The sequence below is a fragment of the Exophiala mesophila genome (assembly GCF_000836275.1).
Source record: "Exophiala mesophila strain CBS 40295 unplaced genomic scaffold supercont1.1, whole genome shotgun sequence".
Classification (NCBI taxonomy): Eukaryota; Fungi; Ascomycota; class Eurotiomycetes; order Chaetothyriales; family Herpotrichiellaceae; genus Exophiala; species Exophiala mesophila.
The window spans coordinates 859,611-887,129 of record NW_015622504.1 but is presented as its reverse complement, the minus strand read 5'-3'; the positions used below and the strand labels follow the sequence as shown (position 1 = coordinate 887,129).

At 51.0% G+C, this 27,519-nt stretch overlaps 6 protein-coding genes across 6 annotated transcripts; 4 read left to right on the top strand and 2 right to left on the bottom strand.

Annotated features, from left to right (window-relative positions):
* The first annotated feature begins 3,115 nt into the window (after positions 1–3,115).
* PV10_00292 (uncharacterized protein) lies at positions 3,116–4,811 on the top strand. Its single transcript, XM_016364345.1, has 2 exons — positions 3,116–3,610; positions 3,670–4,811. Exons 1-2 carry the CDS (start codon positions 3,354–3,356, stop codon positions 4,565–4,567), a joined length of 1,155 nt encoding a protein of 384 aa, XP_016227994.1. The 5' UTR covers positions 3,116–3,353; the 3' UTR covers positions 4,568–4,811.
* Positions 4,812–6,053: 1,242 nt separating this feature from the next.
* PV10_00291 (uncharacterized protein) lies at positions 6,054–8,431 on the top strand. Its single transcript, XM_016364344.1, has one exon. The coding sequence runs from the start codon at positions 6,290–6,292 to the stop codon at positions 7,892–7,894; it is 1,605 nt and encodes a 534-aa protein (XP_016227993.1). The 5' UTR covers positions 6,054–6,289; the 3' UTR covers positions 7,895–8,431.
* PV10_00290 (uncharacterized protein) lies at positions 7,968–9,836 on the bottom strand. The gene has a single exon (XM_016364343.1). The coding sequence runs from the start codon at positions 9,532–9,534 to the stop codon at positions 8,299–8,301; it is 1,236 nt and encodes a 411-aa protein (XP_016227992.1). The 5' UTR covers positions 9,535–9,836; the 3' UTR covers positions 7,968–8,298.
* A 2,021-nt stretch (positions 9,837–11,857) lies between these two features.
* Positions 11,858–14,010, top strand: PV10_00289 (uncharacterized protein). The gene is made up of 4 exons (XM_016364342.1): positions 11,858–12,428; positions 12,494–12,740; positions 12,806–13,299; positions 13,375–14,010. The coding sequence occupies exons 1-4, from the start codon at positions 12,156–12,158 to the stop codon at positions 13,423–13,425; spliced, it is 1,065 nt and encodes a 354-aa protein (XP_016227991.1). The 5' UTR covers positions 11,858–12,155; the 3' UTR covers positions 13,426–14,010.
* On the bottom strand, positions 13,908–15,534 carry PV10_00288 (ribosomal protein S2). Its single transcript, XM_016364341.1, has 2 exons — positions 15,413–15,534; positions 13,908–15,360 (listed from the first exon to the last, which is right to left on the bottom strand). The coding sequence occupies exons 1-2, from the start codon at positions 15,441–15,443 to the stop codon at positions 14,075–14,077; spliced, it is 1,317 nt and encodes a 438-aa protein (XP_016227990.1). The 5' UTR covers positions 15,444–15,534; the 3' UTR covers positions 13,908–14,074.
* A 3,657-nt stretch (positions 15,535–19,191) lies between these two features.
* Positions 19,192–20,120, top strand: PV10_00287 (uncharacterized protein). Its single transcript, XM_016364340.1, has one exon. It carries the CDS (start codon positions 19,448–19,450, stop codon positions 19,865–19,867), a length of 420 nt encoding a protein of 139 aa, XP_016227989.1. The 5' UTR covers positions 19,192–19,447; the 3' UTR covers positions 19,868–20,120.
* Positions 20,121–27,519: the final 7,399 nt, after the last annotated feature.

Sequence of the window (27,519 nt, the reverse complement as noted above, 5' to 3'; positions counted from 1 at the left end):
ACAGACTCAACGTCTATTCATCAACGGCGTCTTCAGTAACGTCGTCGACCACTTCCACGAGTGCCACAGCCACGCCTCAGCAGGGTGTGCCTGCTGGTTGGACATCTCTTGGTTGCTATACCGACGCAGTGGGGGCCCGGACTCTGGCCAATCCTCAATATCTCGGAAGTCCCATGACGTGGGAACTCTGCACCTCTGCATGCAAGGCCGGAGATTATTTGTATGCAGGTGTCGAATATGCAGGTGAATGCTACTGTGGTGCAACGATTGGTGGTGGCGGCGGACCTGCACCAGATGGCAGCATTGGATGCAATATGGCCTGCAATGGGAACGCTGGTCAGATCTGTGGCGGTTCGAATCGATTGACAATGTTTCAATATAATGCATCTGCGACCACGTCAAGCACCTCGGCAACGACAACTCCAACGCAGACCGCTGTAGCACTTCCTTCAGGGTGGCTGTATCGTGGTTGTTACATTGACAATGTCAATGGTCGGATCTTGAGTTACCAATTGCCTGACAATTCGGCATTGACAACAGAGTCATGCGTTGCCAGCTGCATCAGCAAGGGTTACTCTATTTCTGGAACACAGTACGGCGTTCAATGTTTCTGTGATGATTTCCTTCGCAATGGAGGAGCCTTGACGACGGATAGCGAGTGTAACATGGCTTGCTCCGGCAATTCGACACAAAAGTGTGGTGCCGGCAACAGGTTCAGTGTCTATTCCAACGCGACACTGAAAGTATACCAGCCGCCCACAGTTCAGAAGACTGGCTTGCCCGGAAATTGGACGTACCAAGGCTGTCTCTATGATGACGCAGTGAAGCGAGTCTTCCCGTACCAGATCGACGACTACACCAACAACACTGCAACCAGTTGTCTGACCCAGTGTGGAAAGTATGGATACGGTGCAGCGGGAACCGAGTACGGGCGCCAATGTTTCTGCGGTGATCAAGCTCATGTCATTGCGGCTGGCAGCGTTTTCATGCCTGAATCTGATTGTAACATGCCATGTACAGGCAACCAAAGCCAGCTATGCGGGTCAGGCAACCGGATCTCCTTTTATAACTGGACGGGAACACCGCTCGACGCATGGAAGTTCTCCTCGGGCAATGCTGCTGGCCGATATGAGTTCTTGATCGGAGGCCCGACAATTCCTCTGCAGACCACAGTTGGTGTCAATGGCAAGATCACCTACCTGGAAAAATTTGGCACATCACCCGCCGATAATGGCACTGGGGCATACGAGCTGGATGTGTCCTCGATCAACAACTATACCCATGCGTGGCGACCAATGCACGTCAAGACCGACATCTTTTGTGCTGCGGGCTTGGTTCTACCGGACAAACTTGGTCGACAGATCAATGTGGGAGGGTGGGCAAATGAGGCCACATACAGTATTCGATTCTATACCCCCGACGGGTCTGCAGGAGTTTGGGGCAAGAATGACTGGGAGGAAAATGTTGGCACTCTGGGGATGATGGCTGGCCGATGGTATCCGACAACGATGCTGATGACAAATGGGTCAATCCTCGTGGTTGGTGGCGAGTCTGGTTCAAATGGTCCTCCAGTGCCAAACCTCGAAATCCTTCCACGCCCTGCTGGGGTTACAACACCCCAGTACTGTGACTGGCTGGAGCGGACGGATCCTTACAACTTGTATCCCTACCTTGCAGTGCTTCCCAGCGGTGGGATCCTGGTAGTGTATTATAACGAAGCTCGAATCCTCAACGAGGTGAGCTTGCAAACACAGCGCACCTTGCCAAATCTTCCCGGGGCGGTCAACACTCAGTTGGCCGGTCGAACATATCCCATGGAAGGCACCGCTATGTTACTGCCGCAGTATGCGCCGTACACGGACCCGCTCGTGGTGCTGATCTGCGGGGGTAGCACCATCGGGCCGGAGATCGCCTTGGATAACTGTGTCTCAATGGCTCCTGACGTAGCTGATCCTCAATGGACAATTGAGCGGATGCCGTCAAAGCGGGTGATTTCGTGCATGGTGGCACTGCCAGATGGGACGTATTTGATCCTCAATGGAGCACAACAAGGATTTGCCGGGTTTGGATTGGCGACGGAGCCCAACCACAACGCAGTCTTGTATGATCCCAGCCTACCGGTGCACACTCGAATGAGAGTGCTGGCCAATTCGACGGTGGATAGGCTTTACCACTCCGAGGCAGTTCTGCTCCAAGACGGACGGGTACTGGTGTCTGGCTCAGACCCCGAGGATGTGAGATTTACACAGGAATATCGGAACGAGGTCTTTATTCCGCCATACCTGCTGAAAGGGATCCCACAGCCGTCGTTCACGATTGTTGGCAACAAAAAGGACTGGGCATACGGACAAAGTATCACATTGACGGTGACGGCGACGACCAACAAGATCAAAGTATCGCTTCTCGCGGCAGTGGTGAGCACTCACGGGAACAGTATGGGGCAGAGGACCATCTTCCCGAAGGTGACGTGTTCTGGCACAAGTTGTACGGTGACTGCGCCCCCGAACGGCCGTGTATCACCTCCAGGGTGGCACATGCTGTTTGTGTTGGATGATGGGGTTCCAAGCGTTGCCCAATGGGTGAGGATTGGAGGGGATCCTGCCAAACTGGGGAACTGGCCTCAACTCCCGGGCTTTACACTCCCAGGACTGTGAGACAGGTCCAAGTGTGTGGGTAGGTAGTAGGTGGACCAGGAACGCGAATAGCAAAGAGAATGGGGGACTGTCGCCGAGTTCGGGAGTAGATTTGGGCCCCGACCGGATGGGATTTTCCAAAAGAGTATATAATTACCCACTTCGAGTGTGAGAATGGTTATTGCGAAACGGCAAGACGCGTTGGCGATGACCTCGATATGGAAGGGCAAGGGACATTGACAGGAGTAGTTTTATATCACGTGATTGAAGATGACACGTGATTTTCCTAGAATGGCCTCATGCCGGATGTTGAGCGGCATGGGGAAGGTGCATGCCATTCTGCAATTCTCATTGGTCTCTATCGGAGCTGCCCTCCACAGCTTATCCCTGCAGGCCCCTGCCAAGATTCACCGCATCTGAAAGCCCCGTCCGACTCGGCCCAGAACTTCCCGTGCAATTTTTTGGTGGGCAGATTCGGCTCCATCGCGTCCCTGCAATTCGATCTTTAATCTTGCCACAGCATCTCCTGTTATCACTTGAGTACAAAGACACTACTTTTGTCCATTCGTTGATCCTTTCTCCATATTCAGATCCATTCCTTCCCTCTTTCATTGCCAGGGTCTAAACTACGGTCGTTGTCTTTCAGAACTGCAGCCACCCAAAACAGTAACCTCAACGTTACTTCCTTCCACTCTCTCGTCTCGAATTATCCAGACAGCAATGGCTCCTACTGCCACTTCTACCGTCGCCGGCCTTGAGGCTGAGGACCATGCCAGAGATGCAGCCTTCAACAAGGCCCTGCATGGCAAGTCTTCACAGGCACGAGGAGGGTTTGCTGCCATGCGCGGGAAAGATAAGGCCGCTCAAAAGGCAGCAGTGGATGAATATTTCAAACATTGGGACAACAAAGCCGCAGCTACTGAGACCGAGGAGACGCGTAAAGCTCGAAGGGACGAATACGCAACGTTGACCAGACAGTATGTCTCTAGGATTTCGCTTTCATATGATGTGGAGCAAGGCTAACTCCTTATTTTAGCTACTACAACCTTGCCACGGATCTCTACGAATATGGATGGGGAACTTCATTCCATTTCTGCCGATTCGCTGTCCGAGAACCCTTTTACCAGGCCATCGCGCGTCACGAACACTACTTGGCGTTGAAGATGAACATCCAGGAGAATGCGCGGGTTCTGGACGTCGGGTGTGGTGTGGGTGGACCTGCACGAGAAATCATCAAGTTCACTGGTGCCAACGTGACGGGACTGAACAACAACGACTATCAGATCGAGCGGTCGTTGCGATATGCCAAAAAGGAAGGCCTTGAGGACAAGTGGAGCGCGGTCAAGGGCGATTTTATGCAAATGTCCTTTCCCGAGAACTCGTTTGACGCCGTTTATGCGATCGAAGCGACGGTGCATGCTCCCAGCCTGCAAGGCGTCTATGAGCAAATCTTCAAGGTCCTCAAGCCTGGTGGAGTTTTTGGAGTTTACGAATGGCTCATGACGGACAAATACGATAACGACAATCCTCATCACCGTGAAATTCGACTGGGTATTGAGCAGGGAGACGGCATCTCCAACATGGTCAAAGTCTCTGAGGGTCTAGCGGCCATCAAGGCAGCCGGGTTTGAGCTTGAGTTCCACGAGGATCTGGCAGAAAGACCAGATCCGATTCCTTGGTATTATCCTCTCGCCGGAGACTTGAGATATGTGGCTTCGCTGGGAGACTTGTTCACTATTGGCCGCATGACATGGTGGGGAAGAGGTCTGATCCACAAGTTTATCGGTTTGGGAGAAACACTGCGAGTGATGCCACAAGGTACACAGAAGACGGCCGATAGCTTGGCCTTGGCCGCAGATTGTCTGGTGGCAGGAGGTCGGGAGAAACTTTTTACACCCATGTATTTGATCGTGGCTCGGAAACCAGCCGCATAGAGGCAGGCTTCTGATTGCGTTTGGCGTCGGACAGGATAGTAGTTACAGACTGGGAGCTCACCATACATCATGTACATAGTTGGGTTGGAGCTTGATAGATTGTTGAGGATAATAATGTAGCATTCTCAAGGACAACTGGGTTATGGAGAGTCATAGGCGTGATGAAATCTCGAGAGTGGTCATGCTCAATGGGACTCACCGGTTCAATTTATCAAACTCTAGGTGCCTGGAATGGGAAATGGTGGATTGAACATTGAGTACCGGGCCTTGTAGGTACTAGGTAGTAGTTGCATGGTTGCACTGCGTCATGTACGAGTATGGAGAGCACTCGGAGGCGGTAGCTTAATGATGATGGAGTGATGTGTGACAACAGACGGCTTGGCCGTGAACTGGACAGCTGAAACGTATGTGCAGGTTGGTGATCCTAAGTATAGGACCATCTGACCATCAAGAAACGATCGAAACAAGACATGGTAGGCGAGCGAAGCGTTCAGACAGTGGGTACCTGAGCCAGCTGAACGAACTGGGGTAGGCTGTATACGAAGTATAGGCAAGGTAGGTTGTAGCTCGTAGCCTGAAGACTGTGAATGGGCGCCCCCCTCAGCCTAACGTGGCGGATCACGGGCCGAGGGGGCATTGAAAGTACGTTGTGACTGGTTAGTGGGAACCAAGAGAGTTGGTCTAGCGCAGTCAGTGCGATTGGGTTTGAGAGAAATAGAGAAGCAAAGATAGACTCGGGCAGCAGTAACGTTTAATTGCTATGGTACCAATGTTCTCGCATCTTGTTGGCTTGATACTCAACAATAATCACGATAGACGGGGAGTTGTCGTCTGCAGTACAATTACGCAAGGTGACTTGTCAGTGAAATGTTGCTTTTTCTCGTTAAGCATCGAGAGTCATAGGGGCCAAATGCTTGAATTGTTAGGCGAGGGGCTTGTTTCGACTCGACTCCCCTTTAATAATTGGGCGCCTATAAATCAAGGTCCTGCAGGCTGGCGTCATGCGGTCATGGGCACCGCAGGTAAGGTCGATGACAAAGTCAAGGCGAGTGATTCACAAGCTCCAACCTCGATCTCGAGTCAATCTTCCTCCAAGTATGACAGTCAACAGACATTGAGATGCACATCAGAAACATTTCATTTTGTACTGATTATGATCAACATGATGCTCTTCTACACCGCATGTCAACTATGCCAGATTCAAAAAAAAATCCAGCAACAAGGTCAATTCCATTTCCAGAGCCCCCGGACTACTTATGTGGCTTCTTTCTGTTCTGGGTTGATTGGCCCGAGCACTTTCTCTCAGGCTGATGGAGTCATTGGATGTTGCATCACACTTCCCACCATTCGCCATGTAACAGTGTGACCCTCAAGGTTGGTCCTCCTCGCCACAGACACTTGCTTCCCGCCGTCTGCCGATAAACTAAACCAAAATGAAGTCTCCCGGCGGTCTGCGCTTCCAATCCCACAAAAATGGAAACATGAAGGAGCTTCCAAGTTGGCCGCGCCAGCGCCACGTCATTTTGACCTTCCATCACCCAACCCCAGCACTAGGTCAAACGTTGGTCAAGTCGCTCGCTTGCCTTCTCGTCGTCATGGACGATGAAGCCTTTCCCTCTTTTTATAATCTGGCCTTGTTCCCCAGCCGACACCTGGACTTGCATCTACCAGAAACCTAACTAGAACTTCTTTCCACCTCCCCTCTCACTACTTCGTGCTTTGATGTTCTCGGGTCAATTCGTCATGGGCAAATCCACTGGCTTTCTATTGGTTGCAACATGTCTCCTCTCCTCAATACATTCAACCTGGGCCAGCCCTGCCCCTGGAGTTGTTGGCTACAACTTTGAAAGACGACTTGTAGATGTCTCCAAGGCTCCACATCTTGCACGCCGTCAATCTGGCACCGTCCTCTCTAGCCTGACAAATGAGATTCTGTTGTACTTCATCAACGTCACGGTAGGCACCCCTCCACAGCCCTTCTCTCTTCAGCTCGATACTGGCTCTTCCGATCTCTGGTTTCCCGCCGACAATGCCAATGTCTGCCAGCAAAACATGAACAACTGCCCTGTTGGAACCTACGATGCCTCGGCCTCATCAACCTTTGAGCAGCTTGACCTTCCAGACTTTCAAATCTCATACGTCGATGGCACTCAGATTGCCGGCGTCTACCTTTCAGACGTCCTCAATATTGGCGACACGAAGCTCACCAACATGACCATGGCTGCAGCTCTGGAAGCCAATACTCGTGGAGTCGGCGTCATGGGTGTCGGGTTCCAGTCTGGCGAGAGTTCTGCATTCATTCAGAACAATTTTACCTATCCCAATGTCATCAATGTCCTCAAAGACCAGGGTCACATCAATGCCCTCGCCTACTCTCTGTGGTTGGATGACTTGGAATCCTCCACAGGCTCCATCTTGTTCGGAGGAATTGACACCAACAAGTTCCAGGGTGAGCTCATCTCCCTTCCCGTCCAAATCGATAGTCGGAGTGGAGGGGTCACATCCTTCACCGTCGCTTGGACGGGGCTCGTCGCCTCAGGAGGTGGCCAAGTAACGGACCTGTCCCCCCAAGAACCTCAACCCGCCATTCTCGATTGTGGTTCCACCTTGACGCTCTTGCCCGACGATATTATCGACAACATCTTCAATGGCGTTGGTGTCTTGACCGATCCCTCATACGGAAATGTCGTTCGCTGCTCACTCGCCGACGACGACCTGACCTTTTCCTTCCGTTTTGGAGGACAGAATGGACCCATTGTCAACGTCAGTCTGTCCGAGTATGTGACTCCACTTCTGACCACGAACGGCGCCCAACCTACATTTGACAATGGTGATCCAGCATGTACATTTGCCATGCGAGCCGCTGGCAGCGATCCTCTCCTCTTTGGCGATTCGTTCCTGCGCAGTGCATATGTCGTTTATGACCTGGAGAACCAGCAAGTTGCCATTGCTCAGACCAATTTCGACGCAGAGCCCCAGAACCAAAATGTGCAGGCCATCCAGTCCAATGGCGGCATCCCCGGTGTCTCATCTACTGCCTCAGCGGCAACCGTCGCCCAGACCTTCTCTGGCATCCCCGATATCACGGAAGCGACGGCCACGGCTACGGGTAGCCTTGCGGGTGGGACCTCAAGAAGCGCTACCTTCAATCTCACTCCGACGACCGGCTCTGGAGCCTCGAGTACCGGCAGTGGGTCTGGAAGTTCCAAGACGAGCAACGCAGCCAGGTCCAATATGAGAAGCTTCGACGACACGACACATGTTCTTGGTCTGGTCGCTTTACTGTTTTCTTGTATGGTCCTAGGCGGCTCTTTTGTGCTGTTGTAGGCCATCATTGCTCTCTTTGATATGTGCACAACACAGTTTGTGTCTTTCAGGGTTCTGGTATTTGAAGCGAAAACGCATGTACAAGTCTTTATTTTGGTAAAATTTCAGGCATCTCTTTTGACGAATGAAATGTTTATCATGGGAAGAGAATGGGAGCATCTATAGGCCCAGACGGCTGGAGTCTTCGTGGAGAAAAGTACAATTTCCACAGGTCAGTAGCAGTTATAGATGTAATCCTAGATGGTGACTTGTCATAACTCTGACAAGTCCTCGCTGTGGAACGTCATCAGGCCTGATGACAGACACGATGCGTATAAAATCAAAGTCCATCGCTCCCAAAAGAAAGCCAATAGCCTTGACTCGCCCATACTTGGATCAGTGGCAGATTGGCATAACACATCAGCTTACTCGTTGACCGTTTCCAACGGCGAATGAGGAAAAGGAAACTCGGCGGCCGATGTAAACGACGCACCAGTCAAGATGGCGCCTGAGCCGCTCAAGTCGTCGGTGCCGCTCGAGCCAACACTCAACCAAGGCCTTAGCTTTGCCCCGTCGGCCCCGTCGCCTTGAGCATCCAACCCAATCTGCGTGCCATCCTCCGTCTTAGGCAGCCTCAACCCTAGCAGCCTGACCGCATTGCGGTAAGCGATATTGTCAAAGTCTTCATCGTTGATCAGGCCACTGACTCGCAGATCCCGCATAAAAGAAAGTCCGTCTGTGCACGACGACGTCGGCCAGCCGACACTATACAGCACCTTGTCCGCACAGCATAGCTCCGTCAGCGATGACATGGCGGCCAGGTTGAAGGTATGCGACGTCGTAATGTAGAGGTTGCTATGCCAGACCTGGAGCAAGTGTCGAGTCGGACGGAGTTCCACCGGCACGTGTGCCTGGATCAACCTATGGTTTCGCTCCAGTCTCGAAGCCAAATGTGTACCCATATGGCCAATAATGAGCTTCAGCCCGGGATAAGTGTCGAAGACACCCGCGAGGAAGAGGTGGAGGATGTGTTGTGTTGTGGTCGGTGTGGATTTAGCAATGGAGCGCGAGTCGTTGGAATATGATGATCTCCGAGTGAGCATCTTGGTGATCGCTGGTGGATATTTTTGCGCCGAAGGAGACGCAGGAAGTGGGCCGGAGGAGGCAGATGGGGAATGGAGGTATAGAGGGACGTCGAGAAGTTCGTGTACGGCAAATATGGGCCAGAAGCTGGCATCGTCGTAATAGGACCCGTTGGTGGTGTTGTCGACCATGGACCCAACAAAGTGGAGCTCATTAACGCACCGCCGAAGTTCCTCTGCTGCCGCAGTGGGATCGACAGTCGGGAGGACGGCCAAGGCTGCGAATCTCGACGGGTCTGGGGAGCTAGAGATGGCGGCATGGAGTTCATCGTTGGATGCCCGGCAGACGTCAGCGGGGATGGCAATGGTATTGGGGTGATGGCAGATGACTTGAAGGGTAATGCGACCCTTGGTCATGGCTGTCAAACGGGCGGGTCCGAGTTCTGAGATCGAGGATTGAACACTGGGAGCATAGTCTGAAATGGGAGATTTGGCATTTTGAGATTCGTAGTAATCATTGACTGCTTTGGAGAAGTAATACTCTTCGAGTGCGACAAGGGGAATCTTTTTGTTGGCCATTTCTCGTGGTGGAGCAGCCAAACACGTGCTGGCCGATAGAGCTGGAGACAGTTTGTAGAGGAGTTACAGCCTTGTCACATTGAGCCCAACGACAAGGGCAGCATTCGTTGGACGTCAATTCGAGCTAGTGGTACGAGGCGAGAATGTTGCAGCGGTATGGAAAGAGTAGAAGAAGGATTTGAGGCGCAATGTTGGTCGCCGCCATGTGATGATTTGAGCAGGCTCACCCCGAGGACATGTGCTATAAGCACGATGCTGATGCCCCGCTCCCGGAAGCTGAGGATGAGTAAAGGCGTAGGGCGAGACATGAGCCTGCCGAGAGATAGGGTTGGGCAGCTTCGTGCTATCCCATTCTCAATCCGGGTGAGGTTTGGGATAAGGTTGGGGGCAACCTAATGGCGGGGAGGCCCATGATGTTGAGATTGGCCAGGTTGGCCCGTGGATCAGGGAACGGGGTGTGTCTTCAAGGCGAGAGCAACCCTATCGGATTGAACGCGGAGGCGGTAGCCCCAGATCTGCATGTGGCGTGGCCGTGTAAAAAGGTCGGATGGTCACGATGGCGTAACGAAAGAAAGAGGTAGAATCTGGCAGTATGCACGGATTGAGTGTAGAAGCGGAAGCCCAGGGGCGCCCGCCAGGGACATGGCTGAGCGATTGGTGAAGCCATGGCCGCGTTGGGTATTGAGCTGGAGGGTGGCAGGGTGGTTGAATGGATGGATAGGTTATTAGATGTGATGTGATGGGAGGATGGATGAGAGAAGCAGTCAGCAAGTCACGTCACGATGATGGGAGAGGGGCAGCCTTGGCAAAAGTCCTCAGACCACGTGTGCAGCAGTCGCGATGGATGTCTTGAAAGGATGGACGATGATATGTCCTCGTAGTTGCCGGGGGGGAGGGGGATCTAGACACGAGCAATCAACAGGGAAAGAGAAGTTGTCGATGCGGGGAGAGGCACACATATTAAAAAGGCCTATCTCCGGGATGACAGAGACTGTGATTCTGGTTCACCAGGAACAAGGACTTCATCGCACGATATGGTTAAAGCAACATGAATAAAAATCCCCAGCATCATTACCCATGAAACATTTCATTGAACGCATGGCGTCGGCTGATAATGTCCATACACAAATGGCAGCCAGGTCTCGTGGTCCCCGTTAGGACAAGTTGGCTGTCTTATTGACCCGGCTTCATTACCTACAACACACTCGGAGAAGTTTGCTGGAGGCGAGAGGGACACTGCATGAAAATGCATGGACGGCGGGCGCCGACCAGGCTTGTACTCAACAGGGAATGATAAAAAGGTGCGAACGAAAATAAACATGTCGATGGGTATGAAAAATGGTTACAATTTAGTACTAGAAGCCCAGCTCGCGATGATGGGACAGAGCGGCTCTATGCGTGGCTCCATTTTGTTAAAGATTGGGGTTGGGGCAGCTTCGGCGCTAGGGACTTTAAGCCTCCTACTCCGTAGGCATCTACGGAGTAGGTACTTACCTACCTAGGTACCTACCTTAGGGAGGTATCGAAGGGAGCCTTGCGCCGTCTCCGGTTCCACTCGCAGAAGCCCCATGCGAGTCTCTCGCTACTTACAGAGTAGATGCACAGACGCTCGAACCATTTCTATATGAAACTGATCATGGACTTCTAACAGCTTCAACTCCCGGAAAATTAAGTCTGAAATTCATACTCGTTCAGTACTGTAGTGCCACTACATGTCCTTTATCACGCCTACTCGTAAGGAGTCGAGCCTCATCTACTCTGACTCCATACGACCAGGCGGTGCAAGTAGTCGGCCAATCTACGAACGTGTAGTAATTTCGTTCCTCAAAGATACAAGCCTTGGTCTGTTCAACTAAACGACGTTGTTTGTAGCCGACAACTATGAATTGCCAATTGGTCACAATCACCCAACGGTCCGTGACAGGCGCCGTTACCAGGCTGACACATTATCAAGCCTAGAGGAGAAGGATTCAAGCACCTGTCATAAGTTGCAGAACACTCGCAAGATAGATGAGATATAGGGGTGAGCGGTAGAAGGGTTCAAGGCCCTCGGCCCCAATAATGATCCAGGATTGATTCACCCCTTTATGTAGCCTTACGGAGCATCTTTAACGGGAAAATAGCACCTGCAGATCCTAATCACCGGTATAATTATCGGGGACGATACGGGCCTGGGGCTTGCCCATCCACATGCTGAAGCTCCGGTGCCACTAGCCACTATAAGGAGCCACTACTGTAGGCCTTTTGAGCCCCATTGGCAGGTCTTGGCGCGTCTCTGGCTGAAAGAAAGTCGGCGAGCCGTCAACGCCAACATCAAACGTGTGGGAAGCGACAGCCAAAAGAAAGGGTTCCCTTCTGCACCTGTAATACGACCAGAGCACATGGCCTCGATGCCCTTGTTGACCTTTCGCATTTGATTGCAATCCTCGTGGTAGTTTGACCTACTTCATTCCTGCGCCGTCCCAACCAAATCCCCGTCTGGTACTCCCTACTCTCACCACATCTCCAACCTGACGGGCCATCAAGGCCTAGGCACGAGACACTGCTTTCCGCTTCCCGGGCACCCCTAGCATCTACGCATTCCTCATCAACCCATCTGCCTAAGATTTGATTCGACATTGATGGCCTCCCAAGGAGGCCTCACCCGAAGGCGGGGAGCTGGTGGTGCTGCCAGCAGCGCTGCCGCCGGGGAGGATGAATCCTCGAGTCGCGTCTCATCCCCCGCTCCCAAGTCCTACAACGACCGCTCCCCCGAGACCGCATACGAGAGTGGCGAGAATGGTCACAAGATTGCCTACGATCCTAGAGACATCAGCGAGAGCGAGGAGAGGAGCAAACAACCCAAGTTGACTCTCATGGAGGATATCTTATTACTCGGCTTGAAAGATAAGCAGGTAAGGAGACACAACCTTGTCGTCATCACTCTACGAATCCTGATACTTATACCTCCGTGTCATAGGGCTATCTCTCATTTTGGAATGACAACATCTCATATGCTCTGCGAGGCTGCATAGTCATCGAATTGGCCTTCCGCGGCCGTATCAGCATGCAAAAGGACTCCGCCAGAAGACGGTTCCCCCTTGCCGACCGCATCATCGAGGTCATCGATGACACCCTGACCGGCGAAGTACTCCTCGACGAAGCCCTCAAAATGATGAAAACAAGCGAGAAGATGAGTGTGAGCTCGTGGATTGATCTCATGAGCGGTGAGCACAACCCATTTCATCCCCATCCCCACATGCACCACTCCCCGCTGACTGTGTTGCCTCAGGTGAAACGTGGAATTTGATGAAGATTGGCTATCAACTCAAGCAAGTCCGCGAACGATTGGCCAAAGGACTGGTGGACAAAGGTATCCTGCGTACCGAAAAGCGCAATTTCCTCCTCTTCGATATGGCCACCCATCCTGTCGTTGATGCCGCCGCCAAAGATGAAATTCGCAAGCGGGTGCGCAATGTTTGCACCAACCGTACCGTCGTTCTCCCCCCTTCCCAATTCCTACCCGCAGAACTCGACTTCAGAATGCTCCGGACTGTCAGCATGGTTTGTGCATCTTACGCCGCCAACGTTCTTGAAAATGCCCTGGTCACACTGGGCCACGAAGCCCGAGAAAGAGCCTTTGCACAAGTGGACGAATTGCTGGCTGAATACAGCCAATGGCCCTTTGCCAAACGAGCCGGTGGGAACCAAGGTATTGGGGCAAACATTGGCCAGGTTATTGCCGAGGAAGTTGAGAAGAACAAGGACAAAGAATTACAACTTGAGGTAAACACGAGCCCCTTTTTCCAGAAACAGTGTCTTTCTCTAGCGATCACTTCGCTGACCATACTTCTCTTTCAGGTTGTCGCTGCATGTTTGAGCGTCTTTACCCGCTTGGATTCTTTACTATAAATTGAACTCAGACTTTCTCTCGATTTTCAATCTGTTCGACACCGTGACACGAGTGCGCCGTTCAAAACATCGATTTCAAGACCCGCAATTCGAATTCATCATCACCACCACCATCAGCGAGAGTTAACAAGTCGACCAAGAACGCGAGCAGGAAGAAAAGATCTGGCCCCCCTTTACCACCACCCTCTAAAACCCCGATGTAAGGCATTGATCAGAGTAACGACTCGACGGACTTGAGGAAAAGTCCCTAAAGCAATCTTGTTGTGTTGCTTTGGGAACAGGCAGAAAATTCAAGACAGGCGACGGAAAAAACACCTGGTTCTTCTATCCAACATATTGTGAATGAAAGCAAACCTTTGAAGTCGTGCTCCAGTGTTATCTTCTACTTAATCTCGTGTTTTCCTCTGTCGGTCACATATTCTTCCGTTCGAGAGAGAAAGGTGCCCAGCAAGGATTCATCTACAAGATGTGAAGGGAAAGGTTCAATATGATCAGTATGTGGGATCAATCGACTCGACAGGGATATTATACAGTAGTCTTTATATCGACAAAGGGTCTGCCTGCCTACTTTTAGACTGATGCAACGGATTCACAAACTCTTTGGTATCGTCACAAGGCTTTCTCATGGCCCTACCCTCGTCGCCTTGACCTACGACCCGCTGCTTTCCTCCTGTTCCGAACGCTCCTGTGGATCCATGGCGATCAACGTGTTCAACAGGTCCAAAGAATGCTTCGCTGGCTGAGTCGAATATGTTTCTCTTCCACTCTCTGCTTCCAACAGCCTTCGTCGCTGGCCCTCCTTGGCCGCTTGGCCTAACGTACCCGCCACCAGAGCCACGGATCGTAATGAGTCGTCGTTGGCCGGGATCGGATATGTCACCCATGTCGGGTTGGCATCCGTGTCGATAATGCCAATGGTGGGAATAGTAAAGACTCCGCATTCGTGCAGAAGCACTTTGTTCTCCATGGGATTCAGGCAGACTACCAGATCCGGTCTCATGACTTGATGTTTGCCCTGGGATAGAGCCTCGTCGTACTCTTCCAGCTTATTGTCCTTGAGGTCCACCACCTGGACAGCACACTTGCCCAGAATTTGCTGTCCGTTGGATAACGTACCAGGTACCCAGCGATCAAAGATGTGATAGCCTTTTGCTTCTTTCGCAGCGTTGACGACAATGTCTCGGAACCCGGGACGGGTGCCGACGAACAGGATGACTCCGCCCATGCGCGCTACTTCTTCAATGACTTTGGCGGCACGTTTGAGGTATGCATATGTGACGTCTAAACTGATGATATGGATGCCATCGCGCACACCATAGATGTAGCCACTGTTGGAAGGGTTCCAGAGACTGGTGGCATGACCCAGATGGCACTGATTGGCGAGGAGCATAGGAAGGGTGAGATCTGCGGGTTTGGGTGGTTGGGTAAGGAGCTTCTTGGGGTCGTATCGGTTGGCAGAGCTGTCAGTGCCTCGTGCGCGGTTGATTGCACGATATGCAAAGAATCGTTCGACTTCGTGTGGATTCTGTCGCTCTTTCTTCCAGGCGTCGACAAAGCCAGGGTCTCGTGGCCATCTGGGCGTTTTGGCTCGGGTACTAGCCGTCTTACGGGCTAGAGTAGGCTTTTCGATTTCGATGTCGGCGACTTTTTTAGAGCCGGTGAGGTCATCGATGTCCAAAATTCGAGAGGTCTGAGAGAGTGTATTGACTTCAGCTCCGAGGGCGGAGACTTGTTTCTCACTCTCAGACGCCAGCTGGTCTGCTTGCTGGGCTTTGGGTGTAGGATGGTCTATCGTATCAGAGGTTCTTGAGGTGCTATAAGTACGACTTGAAATCCTTCTTCGAGGGGTCTCGTCCGATGCTGGCTCGCCACGGATACTGACGCTTGAGGCAGAGCGTGAACACGTCCTCGCTGAAATTCCGAGTGCTGTTCGCCCTGTCTAGTTTAGAATCCTGGGAAATGATAGGGTCCTGGAGACAGCACTTACCATGTCGGACACATGACTGTCGAAGGATCATGGCGATCGATAGCCCACCGGGTATGGCAGGTGTAAGCCGTTGAGAGACAGTCGGTTGGTATGAAGCGCAGGTCTGGAATAAATTGATGCCGTCTGCGCTTGGAGACTTTCATGAGTTGCTGCATCTTTCCCCAAAGCTTTCAGTAGCTTGGCGTTCTCTGATTGGATCTATGGGAAGGACACAACGTTGGAGTGTATAGCTGTTGACGCAGCGTAAAGTTCGGGCTTTAAATCCTTGGAGTGCAGTTGAGAGAACCTGGGGTGCATGTCGTGTTCAACGTCTGTTCGAAACGGATGACGTGGCTTCTTCTAATGCATCGAGGCTACTGACAACTACCAAGATACATATGATCCTAGACACAGTGATACACATTATTGAACATACTCAGATGCTCAACAGTGCATGTCACAATTTGACACCAGCAGGAAGGAAATCACGTGATATTCATACACGTGACTGTATTGGCTTGGCGTTTCCCGCCAGGAATATCCTTGGTGACAGGCGACAGGCGACCTCTTCTCGTGCTAGCCCTCGCCTAACAGTCTCCTCATCACTGAGAACGTGGTACATTAGGTACCTAGGTACTTGGATAGCATATCAGGCGTTAGAGTCCTTGAATGATAAAAGACCTACGCATAAATTAACACGTGTTCTAGGCCAGACGCGTCGAAGCAGAGCCCCTCAACGTTTCAACTTTTCCGTCCGGAGAGCTTTTTTGTCGCATCACGATTGCGCAAGCTTGCTGTGTTTGCCAACTGTGGGCTCGGTTTCCGACATTTTCTTCTGTGAGCTACCTATCAGACGAGACTTTGATCATCCAAGTGAGTATACTGGCCTAATCCGGAATACGAGTTGTTTGAGGTGATGCAAAGAAATTTATCATGGTTGATACTTTCCATCAAATGCATCATTTTTCAAACACCCAGCGCGCCCCTTGTGTGGCAGAGACGCTCGGCTAGGCACGGATCCGACCTCCCTGCGTCGGGCACATGCGAAACAAGTCAGCATTCACTTGTTGCAATGTACCACAACTCATGCTTTTGTCTCTACAATGTTTCCAGTTGTAGTTTTGGCTGACATTGCTGGCGATCATGTTTGGGGAATGTTTGATCTTCCGGAAAGTTGATTTGCAGACTTCCGCTCTAACTAACACATTCTCATGATAAAGCTCGGACAGTGTAATGACTCTGGCCATCTGGTTCAACTCCGAGGACACCATTAATTCTCAAAGCAGACTTACCATAGCAGTAGCGGGCGACCATGGAGATGGTGTGTAATATCTATCCCACCGATTGGTCACCGTCTAGCTAACCCAGCATATTGCCTGTAGGACCGACCACGTCGCAACTTCAATCCAAGAAAGACCAGACGCTACGGTCGGCAGACGTTTGAGCCAGAGCATCTGGTCAAGTACAGTCCAAAGTGGCAGTACAGTCGTCTGTACAACTTTCCATTTCCCGGAGCCCACTGGCAACCTCGTATGCGAACCATTGTCGTTGCAGTCGACGGAGGATCTCGTGGCAACAATCGCGCCGACCCGAACTCTCGAGCCGGATGGGGCGTTTTCTTTGGCCCCAACTGCTATCGAAATTCCTGTGGCTTGTTGGACCGCAATGCACCTCAAACTAGCTCGCGTGCCGAACTCGAAGCGGTCCGACAGGCCCTGATGATTGTCAGCAAGATGCAAAAGTCGGGAGAACTGGACGGCTGGCGAGAGATCATCATCAAGTTGGACTCGGACTATGTCTCTAGGGCACTGAGCGAGTGGATCTGGAGCTGGGAACAGAACGGGTTCATGACTCGCAAAGGCAAGCCTGTTGAACACGGACACGTCATTCGTGAAATGAACGAAAGCATCAAGAAGCTTGAGAAGGAGATGGCCGTGCGATTCTGGCGAGTGGGAAGAGAGTACAACCGTGAGGCGGACAGTTTGGTCAACCAGGCTCTGGATGATGCAACAGACAGTGGCTATGGTGGCAGTGACTAGAGAGGTGTGAGAGTACAGTATCTCTGGGGTAGGGTTCTTGGGTGGGTTTTCTCGTCGTGGTATTCTCAATGTTTAACTTGTAATTCGATGGTAGAGCATGACGGATTTGATGGCAATGGTGCAGATGATTAGCTAGTGTGACCAACTCGATGGACAACCACGTCTTGGGCATGACCCAGGACGTAAAGAAGTCTATCGCTTGCTGGAGCAAGGACAGAACTTGTAAGGCAGCAGAGGCCACAGCTGGCCGTGGTATTTTTGTACTCGAACCAGGTGTTGATGAAAGAATTGTCTCCATGCTCAAGATTGCGCCAACGACTTGAATGATTGGCTGACTCCATACTGGTAAGGGTATGGGTACGGTGGATCTGATCTTAGCGTAGACGCAAGAATGGAGCGTGTCCAAAAATAAAACGCGGGAAAGAGCCCCCCTGAACCCCACAGGGGCGTTCCTGCATTTTTGGCCCTGAAAAGTTTCACAAATGCGCGCAGGAGGAGGTTGTGTCTAATGTTGTGAGTATCAACGAGCTAGGGGTACTACTATTTCGTTATCATACTCCGTACATATCAATTCGTAGAACAAGGTCGGTGCGTCAAGATGCATCACTACTCACGTGCCTACAGCCAATACGAAAGGATGAGCGCTAAGGGTGCGCATCGAGGAAACGACATGAGGATCAGCGATTTTGATGAGCAGCCACACGTTAGGGAAATGAGACGTACAAGGGTTTCAAGGCCCTGGGTTGAGTTTGGACCAAGTCGAGTGGCGTCTGCGAAGGGTTTGGCAAGAGGGCGTCGAGGGCAGAACACAGAGGGAAGTTGCGGCGGAGTTGGGCCTATTTGCCCATCTAGCGAGACTGGCGGTCGTTGAGAGGCGCGTGTGGGAAAAGGGGGCGCGCCTTCCCAGCTTTGAATGTTTTTAATTTCCCAAACAGACCGGACTTGTCTTGGCACTCTCAACCTCAGGCCTTTTGATCATCCTTGAGCAGATTCACGCACGCTCTCTCAATAATAACACCACTACCGTTTAGTGTTGCTGTCAGCATCACTGGTTGCATGTCTTTTCCCCCATTTATTATTTGCTGCAGAATCTCGCATCTTACCACTATACGGTAGGCCCCGAGTTGCAGATTCCTCTCCATATCTCTACCTTCTTTGTAGTCCTTCTTCTTGGCTACCATGCCACCTTTCAACTCTGGTGGTATGCTTACACCCCAGTGAACACCCCAGCATCCCTGTCCGCCCCCTGCCCTCTCTATTTTCCCTCCTTTCGCTGAGTCTCGATGATTTTCAAAAGGCCCAGTGTTTGTCCAGGGCTGCATGTTGCACCACCAATCTCATAGTTTTGATTGGACCAGCCTTGCCAACCCTTGAGGCCCAGTAGATACCTGTCCATTCAGAATTTGACTTGACACTCGATGCACCATGTGTCTCGTGAGTTCGACCCATCGTCGCTGCCAAGGCTGACGCCCCAATCTCTTCCTCTCGGTCTGACATGGAATTGTACCTGACGTGTTCCTGCTGCGGGCCGTCTAGCCCACTCAAGCCCACTCTAGACCCCAGCCCGTCTGGAAGAGATGCATGCTATCTCGCTACCGTTGTCTGGCTCCTACACCATCCACTGGCACCATCCTCGTTATGGTTCGGCCACTTCCAGCGCCTACGCCTAGTCAGACTAGATCGCAATTTGTCTGTCGCGCTTGCGGCGAATAAGCCTGATTAGCCCTGATCCATGTCTGCAATATCAACCTACATATCCATCTGGTTTCCCCAGCGCGGGTGAGTCTGGTTGTTCTTTCCTGCCTTGTCCGTTTCTTCACCCACATCACGTCTCACACCTTGCAAGCCTCGTCCTTGATACTGAGCTGCCCTCTCAATTCAAAACCGGGTGTCCCTTCGTTATCCAACTCGTCTTTTGCCCAAGCAGCCGGTCTTCTACGATCAAAAGAGAATCACCCTCATTTTCCCAACCAAGTCCTCGACAAAAGTCCCGAACTCAACCACAACTCCAATCAAGATGCGCTCCTTCGTTTTCTTCGCCGCACTTCCTCTCCTTGCTTCAGCTTGGAACGAACACATGCTGTTGCCTCGTCAATCATCGGGTAATGGAACCATTTGTGCAGATAGCGACAAAGCCTGCGGAGACTTCTGTATTCCCAGCTCCTACACCTGCTGCCCGGATCTCGAGGGTGGATGTGCCTCGACCGATGTCTGTCAGAAGGGTGACAATGATGTCTATGGCTGCTGCCCCAGTGGACGAACCTGCACTGGCGACGGTGATGCAGAATATATTGACAGCGCCACCGGTGCCTCTGGCACCTCATCCTCAACGGCTTCGTCTTCATCCTCGACTTCTTCCAATGCCGCCGACTCAATGGCTCTTAACAACGGTATGCTCGTTGCAGCTGCCGCCGCCGGTTTCTACTTCGGACTGTAAACAACACCGCATATAACATGACCGTCATGGTCCGCCACAGAGTCTATTCGCACGCATACAGAGGAGACTTGTTCTCCAACTCACTATCTGGCGGCTTGGAAAGAGCATCGGGCATCATGAATTATTTTCGGCGTTGATATCATTGGTGTATGATCTGAGGAAGATGGTGCGATTGGTTCATTGATATCCTCTACAGTCTGGGGCTATAATTGTGCATACAATAACTATTTCTAAATCCGATGTCCACTATTCATTCTTGCATCTGTTGTCGAGGGACAAAATAGATATTCTGATCGTCCCGTCCCAGGTACATTCTCGGTCCCAGTCGTGAATACTGCGTCACCCTCATGCTCCAGTGTAATAATCGGCTTCGTAGTATATTAGCATCGTCTCCGTACGATGCCGAGCAGTACTTTGCGGAGAAACCGGTCAACTTCGTATGACTAACACTATCAAATAGTAACAGAGCCAGATCTAGATCTCTCCGCAAAATCGAAAAAGCCCACTATGCCTCTGGATACATTTTGCGTCCAGATGAGCACTCATGGAAGATCTCGGTTAACCTTCCACCAATGGACATGTGCTTGCCCCTTTATTTCCTCGGATGCGCCTTCCTTGGATAACTGGGGAACAATAGCCTCTATACCAAATCAGGTTAACCATTTGTAGATTTCTGAGCAGACTACGAAGTTGTACCCATATGCAGCATGGTCAACACCGAGGCTCAAACAAAAGAACGCTTTCAACTCCAACCAATACCTCCCAATTCTACAAAGTTATAACACCTTGCCGACATCCGACCTGACTCGTGCGTCAACTCGTTCGTGGAACCAAGCCAATTCCAATGACTAAGATTTCTTGCTGCCTCGGTGTGCCGCGCCGGACTTGCTTAACCCTTAGCGGGGTATGCCCCAGTCCCCCAGACCAGATCTTCCCACACCACTGACTCCACGATTCGGCATTGCTCCTTGGGTGGTGGATTGTGGCTGTTCTCATCATCTCGTGGACCCTCAATTCTTGAGGAGACGTAGATGTAGCGATCAAAAATGCTAGGCATCCCTCCTCTGTAGACAGGGTCGTTCCTCTTGCCTGGCCTTGTCCTTTGAGCAACTTGGTTTGTTATAACGCATTCGTCGCTCAGTTGTGTCAAGGCGAGACTGTAGCAGCATCAATAGTGGGATAATGGCGTCCACAGCAATTCATCGTTCGCGTGCGCCTCCGCCGGTGCTTCCTACCAACATTTCGATATCCGAGTTTCTCCTGACTTACAATCCTGATGATATACCAGATGACAAGGTTGTTCTGTGCGAATTCGATGATCCAAGCAGATCTCTCACGTACGCGGGTGTTCGGCAACTTGCTGCCCAAGCTGCCGCAGGGCTAATAGCAACTCTCAACATGAAGAAAGGTGACACCATTTGCATTCTTGGAGAGAACTCGGTCAATTGGGCTCTGTTGGCACATGCTATTCACTGGGCTGGAGGCTGCTTTTGGTAAGCTGTCGATACGAGCTTTCAATGCCGTTCTAAATGATATCCTAGTGCAGTGAATCACCTCGCTACGGCATATGAATTGGTGCACTACTTTGATATTGCAGAGCCCACCGCCGTTGCCACGTCGCCCGGAAATCTAGCGAAGGTCCTACAAGCCTTAGATCTGGCACCAAAATCTTTCCCCAAGCCTCAGATCATCATCCTCGAGGATGGCACAACAGGGTCATCTTCTGCAGGCTTGAAATCTGTAAGTCTTTGCCCAGTGACATTCACGTATCTTTTGCTAAAGTCCCCAAAGTTCCCTGCCGACTTTATGCGATCAGAGCTTTCACCATTACCTCCTCTGGACCTCTCGACAAGTGACACCAGGCAGGTTCCGGCAGCCATGTGTTTTAGTTCTGGGACGAGTGGAAAACCAAAAGGTGTACTTTTGAGTCACTATGGGCTTATCAATCACATGATGTGCCCTCGTGCTACCGACCCTGCACTTTATAATGGCTTTCACAGAGAAGTTTTCTTTCCTCCATGCAAGCAAATGTCATATATTATGTATAGGCACCCGACTAATGGCATTCTAGTCCCACATATTTACGGCATCGTTGCCGCCGTATTTGCAAGCGCCTACATGGGCAGTTATATTGTTGCCATGAAACGATTCGACTTCAAAGCATACGTCCAAAGATGCTCCGAGATTAAAGCTACAATTCTGAGAACGGTGCCTGCCACTGCGGTTTTGCTGGTCAAAGAGCCTTGGGTCCGCGAACTTGACCTGACGAGCGTTCGCTTCATAGCTTGCGCTGGAGCCGCGCTGCAATCTCAAGTGGTTGAACAGCTGCAACAGATTTTAGGTGGCGTAGATGTTATTCAAGGCTATGGGTACGGTGCCTTTTTGGTAAGCTGAAGAAACTCAGTGCTTACTGGTCACAGGATGAGCGAAGTCAGTATATCGACATTAAGGGGCAATTGGGCACCCATGAAGGCTGGAAGCTGCGGCAGGCCGTTTGCATCGACGTACTAAGCCCCTTACCATATTCTTAGCGCCATACTAATCGTCAGCATTCAGTTCCGTTCGAGTTGTCGATGATGATTTCAATGACGTTGGGACAGATGCCCAGGGAGAGTTTGTTGTAAGGTCAGCAACAATGTTCATGTAAGTGCCTACTCCAATCTCTCAATGGTCACCAAAGCTGAACGGATCAGGGGCTACAAGAAGAACGCCAAAGAGACCGAATCCTCGTTTAAGGAGGGTTGGTTCTGTACCGGCGACATCGGAAAGGTCGACAAGGACGGTTTCTTCTGGCTGACAGATCGAAAGAAGGAATTGATCAAGTACAAAGGGTACGACACTCGTTGACTTAGCCCAGATATAAATGCTGACAATGATTCTTTCTGGCAGCAACCAAGTTCCCCCTGCAGAGATCGAGGATGTTCTCCTCTCACATCCAAAGGTGAAAGACGCGGCAGTTTGTGCGATCTTTGACGAGGCCGATCAAACTGAAGTCCCAATGGGTTACGTTGTGATTGAAGGCTCTGCCGACGAGGCGAGTACGAAAAGGACGTTGCAAGAGATTAACGCGTATGTCAACGAAAGGGTATCTCCCTACAAGCGACTTAGAGGTGGTCTCGAGAAGATAGACGAGATTCCCAAGGGACCCACTGGTAAAGTGCTCCGTCGTGCACTTCCAGCGCGACTTCTTGCAGAGAGCAAGGCGGCACAATTGAAGGCAAAACTTTAGTTGGGTAGCGACCACATACATCCTTGATGTACAAGCTGAGAAAGTCAGGAGAAATGGGGTGGAAAGAATTCTAGAACAGAGCTCTCTTTTGGCCTCGGCTCTCAACACGAGAGAAACAATGTATTGGCTACGTTCACTCTTGAAATCTGCTACACTTCTTATGTACAGATCAAAGTCGAGACCCACGCTTCTTTGCAGCCGCGAATTCTTGTCTCACAGCCAAATCGGAGATGATTTCTTCACTCCCTCCCCCCACGACCAGTAATCTCAAATCTCTACTGATCTGCTCGACATTTCCACCCACACCACCACGTTGGTAACCAGCGCCTCCAAAGACCTGCTGGGCTTCGCGGTTGGCCAATTCCAGCAGTCGCCCAGCATGGATCTTGGCCAGTGCTAGTCGACTGGCAACATCACTCTGCCAGCCATTCACCTTAATATGGTAGGCGATCTGTTCGAGCCACGCCCAATGTGACTCGATATATCGAGCCAGCGTCACAAACTTGTGACGAATGATCTGGTGTGCCACTAACGGCTTCCCAAAGGTTTCTCGCCGGTGCGAATACTCCAGCGCATCAGCCAGACATACGCGTGCGTATCGATTCATCTTGACGGCCATAACAAACCGCTCGCTGTTGAAATCTGCCAGAGGGTTGAAAGGTTAACAGCTGACTTGCCAGAAGGCTTTGATGTCCTTACTGCTCATCATGATCGGAAACCCTTTGTTTTCGGGTCCGATAAGGTTTTCGCATGGGACGTGAACGTCCTCTAAATCTACCCATGCAGTTCCTGGTGTAACAGGTCAGCTCACAATTGTTGGCCAGATACAGAGGTCGATTCAGTGCCATACCGCCGGCATTGTTTCCACTGTTGTGGATCTTTCTGGCCGAAAATCCTTTCAAGTTTGTTGGAATCACTAGGACTGAGATGCCTCCCGCTCCTGGTCCGCCAGTCCTGACGCCAGTGGTCATATGCGACGCCGTCAGAGCGCCGGTGATCCATTTCTAGGTCAAATGGTTAATATCTGGGTATTTCAGGGAAATAGCAGTAGAACAATCATGTTAGGGGACGGAAGATATACCTTGTGGCCGTTGACAATGTAATGCTTGCCATCTGCAGATCTCACCGCCGTTGTTTTCAGATTGGCGACATCAGATCCACCTGTTAGAATTTTTTAGCTCCTGGCATAAGGGACCATTTATGGTGACCAAAGCCAAGTAACAACCTACCCGTAGGTTCAGTCGATCCCAGACATAGACGAGTCTCTCCGGTGAAGATTCCCGGAAGCCATTTCTTCTTTTGTTCGCTCGTGCCATGGTGAATGATGGGTGGGGCACCGATCGTTGAACTCCCCATGAGGCCGGAAAGCGCGCCACAATGGGCTCGAGAGGTCTCGTCATGAAGGATCATCAAGTGGAAGACATCCCATTCTATTGCTTTCCGTTAGCACCAATATACATCTCGGGGTGCCGTTGCAACAATTACCCTCATCTGGCACTCCAGCTGGAAGTGAAACGCCAGGTCGGTATTCTTGGGGAATTTCAGGAAATGAAAGCCCAGCTTGTGCAAACTTGACAGTGGCCTAGTCCTCGGCAGATGAAGCATGAGAATTGGTCAATATGGCGATACATATGTTGCTTACCTCGAGGGGAACATGGCCACTTTCCTCCCATTCGTCAGCATAAGGAATCACGTTTGATTCCATGTATTCTCGAATATAAGCTCGCAACTTTCGATGGCTCTCTCGATAGTAAGGTGAATCGAGAGCATTGTACCAGGCCGGCTCTGCCCACGGATTTGGGTCACCAAATGGCTTCATCGTCACCAGTGAGGTCAGTGATTAAGGGGGAATTCGTCACTTGAATTGCAGGACTTGCAAGGACTATCAGCATAGCAACGTCGATGCCACCAACAGTGAATGAATGGCTCGGGCCTTTGCCCGAAATAGTCAACCCCTGTAGCTGGTGACCTCGATCGTCAGCGACAGAATGTGTGCGGCCTCTGAACCGAGCCAAAACACTCCTGAAGGGGGTCCATGATTCACACAGGCTGATAAGCCCACTCACCATCTTACCGAGGCTAGAGAAACTTGCCTAGGCTCCACCGAGAGACTTTTGTATAGACTTAGACATTACCGAGCTGTTATTGCACGAGGAGATGTTCCCCGCCTGCATGGCTTATTAGTTAGAGGGATTGAACAAGACACGAGTCAGGTAAATCCCAGGAAGATGATATCCAATATGTACAGCATACTTGGCATTGCTTTGACGAGAGGGTGTCTACAATATAGACCAATTGGTGTTGTGTCACTTATAGACAAAGCGGAGAGACTGGGGAGAATGGTCAAATGCAGTGGCTTCCCCCGCCTTTATGCCAAGTCAGATTGACTCCACCGACGAAGGTACCCCAGCCCCTAATCGACCTCATGCTAGACATCAAGAATTTTCATGACTCGTTCAACTGATCGACATCATAAAAAGGTGAACCGTTCTGTGGGGATTCTCGTGAGAACATCGAGTGCTGTGTGTTGCGTGGAATCTGGGGAGGTTTACTTCGGACTGATGGAGCTCGTCAATTACACTCCCGCGTTCCATGGCGCTGACTTGCGGGGTGATCTTCCGGGAACCAAGTGATATACTTGTAGTGGATACGTGACCAGGACATCTCGTGGCTTATACTCGCTCTCAACGGTCGATTGTTTTATCTCGGGCTGCCTCTGTGTGTCAGCTAGTTTACACCTAGATTCAAGCTATAGGTAACATGATATTCAGATTGGATGTTGGAATCCTTCGAGACACGAACCCGATTGAATGATGATGATGACGACGGCGTATGTGTTACTTCCTATCGCTAGGATATATCATGCTAATTACGACTGCTATGTCAGGCGCAAAAGCAGAAGTGAAGAGCGACATGTTAGTCAAGTCTAAATTGAGCATAACGCGATACAGAGCATGAGCGAATCGGATTTGTTGGCTAATCCCTTGACATCAGATGCGTAACACATATTTCTCCTTTGAATCTAGAATGAGAAGTCTTGGATCTTGACATCGATCCAATGGTTTCACGTGTGTCTTTACCTGTTCCATTCGCGATCAGTGCCGATCATCCGTAAAGGTCACTTGTCTAGACTTTCAACCATTGAAGTACCCAAGGATGCACTTCCTGCATGCCACACCCGATGACTTGGCTTCTCTCGTTCTGGTCTGCCATGCCACACATGAGTAACAGTGATCAAACGACGCATGCCCTCTTGAGGTTACGGGGATGTACTTTTCCGATGATCTCGGCACCAAGTACTGCTTTCCACTACCTTTAAATATGGGATACAATACACATGTAGCATTGGGCAGCACTCATGCCCATTCCATAGTGGAAAGCTATTCACCACCTGTCCAGTCCCACCGCAAATATGTCTACGCCGGCACAGAATGACAACCCGAGTCTTGAACCAGCCGTCCACGTGACACAGACTGCTGATGTTGCTGCGACTCCCCTTGCCGCAGCCCCTGCTGCCCATGTGGCCGAGTCCAAGGACATCGATATCAAGGCTGACAAAGAGGAGATATGGGAGGAAGAAACTGCTCGAACCAATCCCTACGATGAACAAGAGATCAAGCGCACGATGCGACGGATCGACGTCATTGTCGTTCCTGTCTTGACAGTCTTCCTGGCCTTTTGCTTCATTGACAGAGCCAACATGGGCTTAGCTGCCGTCGCTGGTATGTCAGCTGAGTTGGGCTTGGTGGGATACCAATACTCCATCACATTGTTGCTGTTCTTCCCTGGTTATGTGTTATTTGCACTTCCAAGCAACTACCTGCTGTCTAAGATGTCTGTCCGCATCTGGCTATGTACCTTAGGCTTGGGGTTTGGCCTGTTCACCCTAGTCATGGGGTTGGTTCAAAACTTTGACGCCCTTGCCGCCATGCGCTTCTTCTTAGGTGTCTTTGAAGCTGGGTGAGGCCGACCACTTGGTATTGTGAAGGAAATATTTGCTAACTTTCGTCTCCTCTAGCGTCTTGCCAGCCATTATTGTTGTCCTTGGGTCATGGTATCCAAGATATAAGTTGGGAAAACGCGTGGCCTTTGTCTATTGCGGGGCAGCTTTGATTGCAGCTTTCGCTGGGCTTCTGGCATGGTGTTTCTCACGCATTAGCACAGGCTCATATCAAGGCTGGCGGTGGATCTTTCTCCTTGAGGGCGTCATCACCATCGTCGTCGTCATCGGCATGTACTTCATTCTGGATGAGTATCCACAAAATTCGCGGCTGTTGTCCCAGACACAAAAGGAAGTTGCTCTTCATCTCATCAGCCAAGATCGTCAAGAGAATGTCGACGAAAAGATGACGATCAAGATCGTACTATCCAACATGAAGGACATTAAATACTGGATCTTTGGACTGATTTATATGTTCTCGGC